The 14,853-nt window shown below is 45.1% G+C and overlaps 1 protein-coding gene across 1 annotated transcript in view; it reads left to right on the top strand.

The window, feature by feature from the left end:
• Positions 1–14,420, top strand: part of SLC7A4 (solute carrier family 7 member 4) — a 28,258-nt gene extending 13,838 nt beyond the window's left edge. The window contains exons 2-4 of the mRNA XM_044289019.1: positions 10,506–11,200; positions 12,237–12,345; positions 14,224–14,420. Coding sequence (XP_044144954.1) covers positions 10,506–11,200; positions 12,237–12,345; positions 14,224–14,420 — 1,001 coding nt within the window. The remainder of the gene's footprint in view (positions 1–10,505; positions 11,201–12,236; positions 12,346–14,223) is intronic.
• Positions 14,421–14,853: the final 433 nt, after the last annotated feature.

The raw sequence follows: 14,853 nt of genomic DNA, 5'->3' as shown, positions 1-14,853 counted from the left end.
TCTGCATGTCATAGCAGAGAATGAGGCTTCACGTCACCCACCACTGCAACAGTCCATTGGCATATATTTAGGCCTAGCACACAGGCAGAGCAGAGAGGTCCCGTAACAGACAATCTGGCTTCATGTCAGCAGAGAATCAGTCTGCATGTCATAGCAGAGAATGAGGCTTCACGTCACCCACCACTGCAACAGTCCATTGGCATATATTTAGGCCTAGCACACAGGCAGAGCAGAGAGGTCCCGTAACAGACAATCTGGCTTCATGACAGCAGAGAATCAGTCTGCATGTCATAGCAGAGAATGAGGCTTCACGTCAGCCACCACTGCAACAGTCCATTGGCATATATTTAGGCCTAGCACACAGGCAGAGCAGAGAGGTCCCGTAACAGACAATCTGGCTTCATGACAGCAGAGAATCAGTCTGCATGTCATAGCAGAGAATCAGGCTTCACGTCAGCCACCACTGCAACAGTCCATTGTCATAAATTTAGGCCCAGCACCCAGGCAGAGGAGAGAGGTCCCGTAACAGAGAATCTGGCTTCATGTCAGCAGAGAATCAGTCTTCATATCATAGCAGAGAATCAGGCTTCACGTCACCCACCACTGTAAGAGTCAATTTTCATAAATTTAGGCCCAGAACCCAGGCAGAGGAGAAAGGTCCCGTAACAGACAATCTGGCTTCATGTCAGCAGAGAATCAGTCTTCATATCATAGCAGAGAATCAGGCTTCACGTCACCCACCACTGCAACAGTCAATTTTCATAAATTTAGGCCCAGAACCCAGGCAGAGGAGAAAGGTCCCGTAACAGACAATCTGGCTTCATGTCAGCAGAGAATCAGTCTTCATATCATAGCAGAGAATCAGGCTTCACGTCACCCACCACTGCAACAGTCAATTGTCATAAATTTAGGCCCAGCACCCAGGCAGAGGAGAGAGCTCCCGTAACAGAGGATCTGGCTTCATGTCAGCAGAGAATCAGTCTGCATGTCATAGCAGAGAATGAGGCTTCACGTCACCCACCACTGCAACAGTCCATTGGCATATATTTAGGCCTAGCACACAGGCAGAGGAGAGGTTCATTCAACTTTGGGTAGCCTCGCAATATAATGGTAAAATGAAAATAAAAATAGGATTGAATGAGGAAGTGCCCTGGAGTCCAATAATATATGGTTATGGGGAGGTAGTTAATGTCTAATCTGGACAAGGGACGGACAGGTCCTGTGGGATCCATGCCTGGTTCATTTTTATGAACGTCAGCTTGTCCACATTGGCTGTAGACAGGCGGCTGCGTTTGTCTGTAATGACGCCCCCTGCCGTGCTGAATACACGTTCAGACAAAACGCTGGCTGCCGGGCAGGCCAGCACCTCCAAGGCATAAAAGGCTAGCTCTGGCCACGTGGACAATTTAGAGACCCAGAAGTTGAATGGGGCCGAACCATCAGTCAGTACGTGGAGGGGTGTGCACACGTACTGTTCCACCATGTTAGTGAAATGTTGCCTCCTGCTAACACGTTGCGTATCAGGTGGTGGTGCAGTTAGCTGTGGCGTGTTGACAAAAGTTTTCCACATCTCTGCCATGCTAACCCTGCCCTCAGAGGAGCTGGCCGTGACACAGCTGCCTTGGCGACCTCTTGCTCCTCCTCTGCCTTGGCCTTGGGCTTCCACTTGTTCCCCTGTGACATTTGGGAATGCTCTCAGTAGCGTGTCTACCAACGTGCGCTTGTACTCGCGCATCTTCCTATCACGCTCCAGTGCAGGAAGTAAGGTGGGCACATTGTCTTTGTAGCGTGGATCCAGCAGGGTGGCAACCCAGTAGTCCGCACAGGTTAAAATGTGGGCAACTCTGCTGTCGTTGCGCAGGCACTGCAGCATGTAGTCGCTCATGTGTGCCAGGCTGCCCAGGGATAAGGACAAGCTGTCCTCTGTGGGAGGCGTATCGTCATCGTCCTGCCTTTCCCCCCAGCCACGCACCAGTGATGGACCCGAGCTGCGTTGGGTGCCACCCCGCTGTGACCATGCTTCATCCTCATCCTCCTCCACCTCCTCCTCATCCTCGTCCTCCTCGTCCTCCAGTAGTGGGCCCTGGCTGGCCACATTTGTACCTGGCCTCTGCTGTTGCCAAAAACCTCCCTCTGAGTCACTTCGAAGAGACTGGCCTGAAAGTGCTAAAAATGACCCCTCTTCCTCCTCCTCCTCCTCCTCCTCCTGGGCCACCTCCTCTTCCATCATCGCCCTAAGTGTTTTCTCAAGGAGACATAGAAGTGGTATTGTAACGCTGATAACGGTGTCATCGCCACTGGCCATGTTGGTGGAGTACTCGAAACAGCGCAACAGGGCACACAGGTCTCGCATGGAGGCCCAGTCATTGGTGGTGAAGTGGTGCTGTTCTGTAGTGCGACTGACCCGTGCGTGCTGCAGCTGAAACTCCACTATGGCCTGCTGCTGCTCGCACAGTCTGTCCAGCATGTGCAAGGTGGAGTTCCACCTGGTGGGCACGTCGCATATGAGGCGGTGAGCGGGAAGGCCGAAGTTACGCTGTAGCGCAGACAGGCGAGCAGCAGCAGGATGTGAACGCCGGAAGCGCGAACAGACGGCCCGCACTTTATGCAGCAGCTCTGACATGTCGGGGTAGTTGTGAATGAACTTCTGCACCACCAAATTCAGCACATGCGCCAAGCAAGGGATGTGCGTCAAATTGGCTAGTCCCAGAGCTGCAACGAGATTTCGCCCATTATCACACACCACCAGGCCGGGCTTGAGGCTCACCGGCAGCAACCACTCGTCGGTCTGTTGTTCTATACCCCGCCACAACTCCTGTGCGGTGTGGGGCCTGTCCCCCAAACATATGAGTTTCAGAATGGCCTGCTGACGTTTACCCCGGGCTGTGCTGAAGTTGGTGGTGAAGGTGTGTGGCTGACTGGATGAGCAGGTGGAAGAAGAGGAGGAGGAAGCCGAGAAGGAGGAGGTGGCAACAGGAGGCAAAGAATGTTGCCCTGCGATCCTTGGCGGCGGAAGGACGTGCGCCAAACAGCTCTCCGCCTGGGGCCCAGCTGCCACTACATTTACCCAGTGTGCAGTTAGGGAGATATAGCGTCCCTGGCCGTGCTTACTGGTCCACGTATCTGTGGTTAGGTGGACCTTGCTACAGATGGCGTTGCGCAGTGCACACTTGATTTTATCGGATACTTGGTTGTGCAGGGAAGGCACGGCTCTCTTGGAGAAGTAGTGCCGGCTGGGAACAACATACTGTGGGACAGCAAGCGACATGAGCTGTTTGAAGCTGTCTGTGTCCACCAGCCTAAATGACAGCATTTCATAGGCCAGTAGTTTAGAAATGCTGGCATTCAGGGCCAGGGATCGAGGGTGGCTAGGTGGGAATTTACGCTTTCTATCAAATGTTTGTGAGATGGAGAGCTGAACGCTGGCGTGTGACATGGTTGAGACGCTTGGTGACGGAGGTGGTGGTGGTGGTGTTGGTGGTACATCCCCTGTTTGCTGGGCGGCAGGTGCCAACGTTCCTCCAGAGGCGGAGGAAGAGGCCGAGGCGGCAGCAGCAGAATAGGCCGAGGCGGCAGCAGCAGAAGAGGTAGCAGGGGGAGCCTGAGTGACTTCCTTGGTTTTAAGGTGTTTACTCCACTGCAGTTCATGCTTTGCATGCAGGTGCCTGGTCATGCAGGTTGTGCTCAGGTTCAGAACGTTAATGCCTCGCTTCAGGCTCTGATGGCACAGCGTGCAAACCACTCGGGTCTTGTCGTCAGCACATTGTTTGAAGAAGTGCCATGCCAGGGAACTCCTTGAAGCTGCCTTTGGGGTGCTCGGTCCCAGATGGCGGCGGTCAGTAGCAGGCGGAGTCTCTTGGCGGCGGGTGTTCTGCTTTTGCCCACTGCTCCCTCTTTTGCTACGCTGTTGGCTCGGTCTCACCACTGCCTCTTCCTCCGAACTGTGAAAGTCAGTGGCACGACCTTCATTCCATGTGGGGTCTAGGACCTCATCGTCCCCTGCATCGTCTTCCACCCAGTCTTGATCCCTGACCTCCTGTTCAGTCTGCACACTGCAGAAAGACGCAGCAGTTGGCACCTGTGTTTCGTCATCATCAGAGACATGCTGAGGTGGTATTCCCATGTCCTCATCATCAGGAAACATAAGTGGTTGTGCGTCAGTGCATTCTATGTCTTTCACCGCTGGGGAAGGGCTAGGTGGATGCCCTTGGGAAACCCTGCCAGCGGAGTCTTCAAACAGCATAAGAGACTGCTGCATAACTTGAGGCTGAGACAGTTTCCCTGGTATGCATGGGGGTGATGTGACAGACTGATGGGGTTGGTTTTCAGGCGCCATCTGTGCGCTTTCTGCAGAAGACTGGGTGGGAGATAATGTGAACGTGCTGGATCCACTGTCGGCCACCCAATTGACTAATGCCTGTACCTGCTCAGGCCTTACCATCCTTAGAACGGCATTGGGCCCCACCATATATCGCTGTAAATTCTGGCGGCTACTGGGACCTGAGGTAGTTGGTACACTAGGACGTGTGGATGTGGCAGAACGGCCACGTCCTCTCCCAGCACCAGAGGGTCCACTAACACCACCACGACCATGTCCACGTCCGCGTCCCTTACTAGATGTTTTTCTCATTGTTATGGTTCACCACAACAACAAATATATTATTTGGCCCAATGTATTGTATTCAAATTCAGCGGGATATAAATTTGAGGCCTAGTATTTAGGCGCTGGGTGACCGGTATGGATTTAGTGACAGAATTAGACTTGGAAATGCACAGAAGCGTGTGTGTGTGAAGTTATTCTGAATGACCCAATGTGCACCTTGAATATTATATACCCTTTTAGGGATAGATTTCAAATAGCTCTGATATAGCAGAAACCACTAAATTATGAAATTGCTAAATTGGGAATTGTACTTCAACCCAGAACAAAAAATGTGCTTTGACGGACACTAAATATCTTGCCCAGCAACAACAGTACAACGGTGGGTAACGAGAGATTTAGAGGGAATTAAATTTGAGGCCTAGTATTTAGGCGCTGGGTCACCGGTATGGATTTAGTGACAGAATTAGACTTGGAAATACACAGTAGCGGGTGTGTGTGAAGTTATTCTGAATGACCCTATGTGCACCTTCAATATTATATACCCTTTTAGGGATAGATTTCAAATAGCTCTGATATAGCAGAAACCACTAAATTATGAAATTGCTAAATTGGGAATTGTACTTCAACCCAGAACAAAAAATGTGCTTTGACGGACACTAAATATCTTGCCCAGCAACAACAGTACAGCGGTGGGTAACGAGAGATTTAGAGGGAATTAAATTTGAGGCCTAGTATTTAGGCGCTGGGTCACCGGTATGGATTTAGTGACAGAATTAGACTTGGAAATACACAGTAGCGGGTGTGTGTGAAGTTATTCTGAATGACCCAATGTGCACCTTCAATATTATATACCCTTTTAGGGATAGATTTCAAATAGCTCTGATATAGCAGAAACCACTAAATTATGAAATTGCTAAATTGGGAATTGTACTTCAACCCAGAACAAAAAATGTGCTTTGACGGGCACTAAATAACTTTCCCAGCTACAACAGGACAACGGTAACGAGAGATTTAGAGGGATTTAAATTTGAGGCCTAGTATTTAGGCGCTGGGTGACAGGTATGGGTTTAGTGACAGAATTAGACTTGGAAATACACAGTAGCGGGTGTGTGTGAAGTTATTCTGAATGACCCTATGTGCACCTTCAATATTATATACCCTTTTAGGGATAGATTTCAAATAGCTCTGATATAGCAGAAACCACTAAATTATGAAATTGCTAAATTGGGAATTGTACTTCAACCCAGAACAAAAAATGTGCTTTGACGGACACTAAATATCTTGCCCAGCAACAACAGTACACCGGTGGGTAACGAGAGATTTAGAGGGAATTAAATTTGAGGCCTAGTATTTAGGCGCTGGGTCACCGGTATGGATTTAGTGACAGAATTAGACTTGGAAATACACAGTAGCGGGTGTGTGTGAAGTTATTCTGAATGACCCTATGTGCACCTTCAATATTATATACCCTTTTTGGGATAGATTTCAAATAGCTCTGATATAGCAGGAACCACTAAATTATGAAATTGCTAAATTGGGAATTGTACTTCAACCCAGAACAAAAAATGTGCTTTGACGGGCACTAAATAACTTTCCCAGCTACAACAGGACAACGGTAACGAGAGATTTAGAGGGATTTAAATTTGAGGCCTAGTATTTAGGCGCTGGGTGACAGGTATGGGTTTAGTGACAGAATTAGACTTGGAAATACACAGTAGCGGGTGTGTGTGAAGTTATTCTGAATGACCCTATGTGCACCTTCAATATTATATACCCTTTTTGGGATAGATTTCAAATAGCTCTGATATAGCAGAAACCACTAAATTATGAAATTGCTAAATTGGGAATTGTACTTCAACCCAGAACAAAAAATGTGCTTTGACGGACACTAAATATCTTGCCCAGCAACAACAGTACAGCGGTGGGTAACGAGAGATTTAGAGGGAATTAAATTTGAGGCCTAGTATTTAGGCGCTGGGTCACCGGTATGGATTTAGTGACAGAATTAGACTTGGAAATACACAGTAGCGGGTGTGTGTGAAGTTACTCTGAATGACCCTATGTGCACCTTCAATATTATATACCCTTTTTGGGATAGATTTCAAAGAGCTCTGATATAGCAGGAACCACTAAATTATGAAATTGCTAAATTGGGAATTGTATTTCAACCCAGAACAAGAAATGTGCTTGAACGGACACTAAATAACTCGCCCAGCTACAGCACTAGGGACAGATTTAGCTGGATATAAATTTGAGGCCTAGTATTTAGGCGCTGGGTGACAGGTATGGGTTTAGTGACAGAATTAGACTTGGAAATACACAGTAGCGGGTGTGTGTGAAGTTATTCTGAATGACCCTATGTGCACCTTCAATATTATATACCCTTTTAGGGATAGATTTCAAATAGCTCTGATATAGCAGAAACCACTAAATTATGAAATTGCTAAATTGGGAATTGTACTTCAACCCAGAACAAAAAATGTGCTTTGACGGACACTAAATATCTTGCCCAGCAACAACAGTACAGCGGTGGGTAACGAGAGATTTAGAGGGAATTAAATTTGAGGCCTAGTATTTAGGCGCTGGGTCACCGGTATGGATTTAGTGACAGAATTAGACTTGGAAATACACAGTAGCGGGTGTGTGTGAAGTTATTCTGAATGACCCTATGTGCACCTTCAATATTATATACCCTTTTTGGGATAGATTTCAAATAGCTCTGATATAGCAGGAACCACTAAATTATGAAATTGCTAAATTGGGAATTGTACTTCAACCCAGAACAAAAAATGTGCTTTGACGGGCACTAAATAACTTTCCCAGCTACAACAGGACAACGGTAACGAGAGATTTAGAGGGATTTAAATTTGAGGCCTAGTATTTAGGCGCTGGGTGACAGGTATGGGTTTAGTGACAGAATTAGACTTGGAAATACACAGTAGCGGGTGTGTGTGAAGTTATTCTGAATGACCCTATGTGCACCTTCAATATTATATACCCTTTTTGGGATAGATTTCAAATAGCTCTGATATAGCAGAAACCACTAAATTATGAAATTGCTAAATTGGGAATTGTACTTCAACCCAGAACAAAAAATGTGCTTTGACGGACACTAAATATCTTGCCCAGCAACAACAGTACAGCGGTGGGTAACGAGAGATTTAGAGGGAATTAAATTTGAGGCCTAGTATTTAGGCGCTGGGTCACCGGTATGGATTTAGTGACAGAATTAGACTTGGAAATACACAGTAGCGGGTGTGTGTGAAGTTACTCTGAATGACCCTATGTGCACCTTCAATATTATATACCCTTTTTGGGATAGATTTCAAAGAGCTCTGATATAGCAGGAACCACTAAATTATGAAATTGCTAAATTGGGAATTGTATTTCAACCCAGAACAAGAAATGTGCTTGAACGGACACTAAATAACTCGCCCAGCTACAGCACTAGGGACAGATTTAGCTGGATATAAATTTGAGGCCTAGTATTTAGGCGCTGGGTGACCGGTATGGATTTAGTGACAGAATTAGACTGGGATATGGCCAAAAAATGAACAGACTATTGCTGGTTAAATGCACTTGGTGTGACAGCTTCACCCTGATGTAGGCTTTAGCCAAAAAACAACCACACCATTGAGGGTTAAATGCACTTGGTGACAGGCGCAGCTTGCCCCTGATTTTGTATATGGCCAAAAAATGAACAGACTATTGCTGGTTAAATGCACTTGGTGTGACAGCTTCACCCTGATGTAGGCTTTAGCCAAAAAACAACCACACCATTGAGGGTTAAATGCACTTGGTGACAGGCGCAGCTTGCCCCTGATTTTGTATATGGCCAAAAAATGAACAGACTATTGCTGGTTAAATGCACTTGGTGTGACAGCTTCACCCTGATGTAGGCTTTAGCCAAAAAACAACCACACCATTGAGGGTTAAATGCACTTGGTGACAGGCGCAGCTTGCCCCTGATTTTGTATATGGCCAAAAAATGAACAGACTATTGCTGGTTAAATGCACTTGGTGTCACAGCTTCACCCTGATGTAGGCTTTAGCCAAAAAACAACCACACCATTGAGGGTTAAATGCACTTGGTCGCAGCTTGTGCTGGCGCACCACAAGACACAAAATGGCCGCCGATCACCCCAGAAAAATGAGACTGACAAACGGTCTGTGCAGCCTAAAAACAGTGAGCAATTGAGGATCAGCAGCTCAATGATCCACAGCTGCAGATCGATCAGTTAATCAAGTCCTTTGGAGGAGTTAATCTGCCTAATCTCGCCCTACTGTCGCAGCCGCAACCTCTCCCTACGCTAATCAGAGCAGAGTGACGGGCGGCGCTATGTGACTCCAGCTTAAATAGAGGCTGGGTCACATGGTGCTCTGGCCAATCACAGCCATGCCAATAGTAGGCATGGCTGTGATGGCCTCTTGGGGCAAGTAGTATGACGCTTGTTGATTGGCTGCTTTGCAGCCTTTCAAAAAGCGCCAAGAAAGCGTCACAAAAGCGCGAAGAAAGCGACGAACACCGAACCCGAACCCGGACTTTTACGAAAATGTCCGGGTTCGGGTCCGTGTCACGGACACCCCAAAATTCGGTACGAACCCGAACTATACAGTTCGGGTTCGCTCATCCCTATACATGAACATCTAAAAAATTAAACTTCATGGGTATTGTTGTGTGCAAAATTACCCTTGCTGTTTAAAATATAAAAATATTTATCCCATACATTAAATGGTGAAACGGAAATAAAGTCAAAATGACCGATTTGCTGTCTTTTGGTCACTTCTGCTCCCACAAAAAAATTGAATAAAAAGTGATCAAAAAGTCATACACACCCATGGTATCAATGAAAAGTACAGGTCGCCCTACACCGCTCTGTAGACATAATAACCCAACGTTAAGGGTATGGATGAGCAAATTTCATATTTTGAAATTCGTTTTCAGTTCGGGTTGTGGTATTTACTGAATTGAGTTATGGATTCGGTTACCATAACGCAATTCCATGACAGAATGCATAACGGAATGCCTTTAGAGTCCTCTCCTGCATAATGGAAACCAGACGGATCGGTTTTGCAGCCCATAGACTTCTATTATGACCGAATTATTAATGGAATTCCTCTAAAGGCATTCTGTTATGCATTCCGTTATGATCCGTGGTAACGGAATACATAACGTAATTCAGTAAATACCACAACCGGAACCAAGAACGAATTTCAAAATAAGACAACCCCTGGATATGACGCTGAGCATGTGCACTCAACTTCTTTGCTCGACCATGGCGAGGTCTGTTCTGAGTGGAACCCGTCTTGTTAAACTGCTGTATGGCCTTGGCCACCATGCTGCAGCTCCGTTTCAGGGTCTTGGCAATCTTCTTAGAGCCTCGGCCATCTTTCTGTAAAGCAACAATTCATTTTTTCAGATCCGGGAGAGTTCTTTGCCATGAGGGCCCATGATGAACTTCCAGTGACCAGTATGAGGGAGTGTGAGAGCGATAACACCAAACTTAACACACCTGCTCCCCATTCACACCTGAGACCTTGTAACACTAATGAGTCACATGACGCTGGGGAGGGAAAATGGCTAATTGGCCACAATTTGTCAATTTTCACTTGGTGTACTCTCTTTTGTTGCCAGCGGTTTAGACATTAATGGCTGTGTGTTGAGTTATTTTGAGGACACACCAAATTTACACTGTTATACAAGCTGTAGACCGACTACTTTACATTGCATCAGTGTCATATCTTCAGTGTTGTCACATGATAAGAGATAATATTTACTAAAATATGAGGGGTGTACTCACTTTAGTGAGATGCTGTATATTTTTCTACTTTACATACATCTAATGTAGACTGTCTTGCTATTGTCTGTAAATGACTAATGTAGACTGTTTCCTTTTTAAAGCCATGAATACAGTGCTGCTCAGTAACCTCTTCTCCCTCCCAAGAATTGTATACGCAATGGCTGAAGATGGGTTGTTCTTTCAATTTTTTGCTAAAGTAAACCCAACCACCAAAGTCCCCGTCATCGGAATCGTGGTATTTGGCTTTTTGATGGCCATCCTAGCACTTATCTTTGACCTGGAAGCCCTTGTACAGTTTTTATCCATTGGCACTCTCCTGGCCTACACATTTGTTGCTGCCAGTATCATAGTTTTAAGATTTCAGCAGGAAAAGACAGAACCTTCAGATGGACCTGAACAAGAGCAAAGCCCCCAGCACCGTGCCACGGCTGTCGGTGCAGAAAGGATTGCTGGAGAAGAAATGAAGGAATATGAGTCTTTCTCTGATAAGCTGCAACTAGTGGAAACTAGGAAAAAAGGCAAAGAGCGAAGAGAGACCGGACACCTGAAGGCTGCCTTTGAACCATATCTAAAGTTCTTGAGTGACTTTTATCCTGGAGAGGTGGTCACAATTGCAGTAGTGACCATGATGTTCTCCGCCATTTGCCTGTGCTCAGTCTTGGTGTTTGGAAGCAATCAGCTGCATTTACCCAAGTGGAGTTTTTATTTGCTTCTCGTGATTTTTTTGATTGGATTCTTAATCAGTTTATTTTTAATTTGGGTTCATGAACAACAGAAGAAAACTACAACTTTCCAGGTATATAGAACTTTTCAAAGACTTTCTTTGCTATCTCTGTAGATGACGGTTAGATAACCTTGTGTATCTTTCAAAACTTCTGCTTCTTCATCACCCTCAACTAAATAATTGATCGTTTCGGTATTGTCACTTCAGTGAATGGCATTTATTATGCAGAGAAAGTTAATACAAGGCACTTACTAATGTATTGTTGTTATCCATATTGCTCCCTTTGCTGGCTGGATTCAGTTTTCCATCACAATATGCATTGCTCGTTTCCATGGTTACGCGACCTCCCTGTGATCCATCAGTGGTGGTTGTGCTTGCACATTATAGGAAAAAGCACTAACCTATGTGCACCATCACAGTCCTGGGGACCAAATGGGCTCGAGCTTTTTCCGATAGTCTGCAAGTACGGCCACCACTGATCGATCGCATGGTGGTCGTAACCAGTGATGGAAAAATGAATCTATCCATCAAAGGAAGCAATATGGATAACAACAATACATTAGTAAGTGTCTTGTATTAACTTTCACTACATGATAAATGTCACTTGCTTAAGTGAGACACCCCTTTATACTGGCTGAGCATCAGCCACATAATCGCTAACAAGCATTTGTAACGATGATTTGCTGGTGTAACGGTGAAAGTGGTGTAAATCTGGCTTAGTTGCCCATGGCAATCAATCAGATTCTACCTTTTATTTTCCAAAGGATCTGTGAAAAATGAAAGGTGGAATCTCATTGGTTTCTATGAGCTACTAAGCTCCTGCCATTTAATTCCAAATGAGCAATAATATAACTATAATGTGGTATTCTTTCCTTCTACACTATTTTACTTATTTCGCTGAGATATCATTTCTTGGTGATGGGAACCTACAAATAAATACAAATGGCCATTTTTTCCTTAAATCAAACCACCAAAGTTCTGTATATTACATATAGGGTGTATTCATACATGAAAACCATCCTGTGTAAATACACACATACATATGTATCATTTATAATTGTAACTTATCTCTTATATTTCACATACTAATGTTAACTTTCATCTATAGGTTCCATTGGTTCCACTGATCCCATCTCTTAGTATCCTTCTAAACATATATCTTATGTTAAAGCTCAACTATATGACATGGGTGCGGTTCGCTGTATGGCTAGCTATAGGTAAGCACTGTATTACACCTGTAACCATGTAGATTTAGTGATGTTATGTCCATCTAGGTATATTGTTGTCCATATACAATACAATACTATGCTGTGTGGTTGTGTTGAAAAGGCAAGTTAACACTTGTGAATATATTCCTCTTAGGCCTCATGCACACAACCGTTTTTCGGGTCCGCATCCGAGCCGCAGTTTTTGCGGCTTGGGTGCAGACCCATTCACTTTAATGGACAGCACTCCGTGTGCTAGCGGCATCCTTGCTCCGTTCCGTGGCCCCGCAAAAAAAAAATAGCATGTCCCATTTTTGTCCGTTTTGCGGACAAGAATAGGCATTTCTACAATGGGCGACTGCAAAAAAACGGAACAGTCGTGTGCATGAGGCCTTAGCATGTTTTTTCTTCTCTGCCACATAGCTGTCCGTAGCTTTATATCTTTCCATACTTTGATGCATTAACATATGGGAAGTAGTAGAACATTTTTCTATGGCTATCTTTGGATCACTGTTGCCTTTAAGGGCTCCAGGTATAGAATATTGATGACCAATCTTCAGGGCACTCCATTAGTATTTGATTGGTGGGCGATCCAACTCTTGGCACCAGTACGATCAGCTGTTGAAAGGGATCCTGGCACTCAAGTGTCTGTTTACAGTATTGCGACTTCTTGATTGTTTACACCTGTACGAGCAAGGGTTGTGACCTCTTTATTTTTTACACTGGTACATCTGTTTACAGGAGCGAGTGTTGGGACCTCTTTATACGTCTGTTTACAGGAGCGAGTGTTGTGACCTCTTCATACGTCTGTTTACAGGAGCGAGTGTTGCGACCTCTTCATACGTCTGTTTGCAGGAGCGAGTGTTGTGACCTCTTCATACGTCTGTTTGCAGGAGCGAGTGTTGGGACCTCTTCATACGTCTGTTTACAGGAGCGAGTGTTGTGACCTCTTCATACGTCTGTTTACAGGAGCGAGTGTTGGGACCTCTTCATACGTCTGTATGCAGGAGCGAGTGTTGTGACCTCTTCATACGTCTGTTTGCAGGAGCGAGTGTTGCGACCTCTTCATACGTCTGTTTGCAGGAGCGAGTGTTGTGACCTCTTCATACGTCTGTTTGCAGGAGCGAGTGTTGTGACCTCGTCATACGTCTGTTTGCAGGAGCGAGTGTTGCGACCTCTTCATACGTCTGTTTGCAGGAGCGAGTGTTGCGACCTCTTCATACGTCTGTTTGCAGGAGCGAGTGTTGCGACCTCTTCATACGTCTGTTTGCAGGAGCGAGTGTTGCGACCTCTTCATACGTCTGTTTGCATTCCCTCTAGTCAGTAGCAGCGGTACAGGATATTGCGTCCCATCCAAGTGAATCTGCTGTACAGACAGACTGCCGCAGGCCTGCAGACTCTTTATCTTTACTGGTATTAGTTGCTTATACAGTCAGTCCATAGGAAGAAGGCTCTTTTCTGTAATTATTCAAGACAACACTTACATGACATGACCGTGGCTTGTGATAATCTTGACATTTCTGTCCTGTGTCTTGAATGGAATTGAAGTGGTTAACATGACCATCAATAGAACATATAACACATACAGTGTGGTTATACACAAGTAAAAATGCTAAATGCACTATAAAGCAAAAAAAGTTGGTTTTGAGGGGGTGTCCTGATAGGTTCCCTTTTTTACATTATTATTATTATTATTATTATTATTATTATTTTTTTACATTTCTGTTTAGCATTTTATTTCCTTTTGTGTTTTCTAAAACTGACAATAGGAATGGCAGCTATTGTGTCGCCTGTTTTTCTACATTCCAGAATGGCAAGTCTGTCTGATAATACAAGAAAAGAAAAACAGGCCAAAAAATCCACGTATAATATCTTGCATTTCTCTTCCAGGTCTCATTGTGTATTTTGGCTATGGCATCTGGCATAGCAAAGAGAACTTGCGTGGTCCCAAAGGCCACGGAGTCACTGCCCGTTATGTAGTATTTCCAAACAGCAGCCTGGAAGAGACCGTACAACAGATCCAGCCAAATCTGCAAGACTCCATGGGAAGAGCTGAGATTACGGATGAAGAGATCCATAAAAGATGATACGTAGTTTGAAGTTGTAAGTTAGGAAAACTTTCAGCTGTGGCACACTGGCATTACTTGCTCCATGCTCCCCTTTACTGTCATCCATGCAGCGTTCATGAAAATAATGGAATGGATGAGCTTGAAGTGGAGAGGATAAAATACTGATGCTTACTCTGGAAAATAGTGCCGCCTTGGCACCAAATGCCCTATTGCTATGTAACTATTTATTCTTAATATGATTTAGTCAGTATGGTACTGTATGCTGCCCCTCTAGTCCCATCCACTCACTTTTATTGAATGGGTACAGATGGCAGCAGTAGGCATGAGTAGTGCCAGAGTGCAAGTCCTTATGTTGTACTTTTTCCTTCACACAAAGGATTTGCCACTTGCACTGAACTTTTAGGAAATCACATGAAAAATTGCAAGTTATGCAACATCCCAGTGGGAAAGA

Source organism: Bufo gargarizans, chromosome 1 (assembly GCF_014858855.1).
Source record: "Bufo gargarizans isolate SCDJY-AF-19 chromosome 1, ASM1485885v1, whole genome shotgun sequence".
Taxonomy (NCBI): domain Eukaryota; kingdom Metazoa; phylum Chordata; class Amphibia; order Anura; family Bufonidae; genus Bufo; species Bufo gargarizans.
This window is presented reverse-complemented; position numbering and strand designations above follow the sequence as displayed.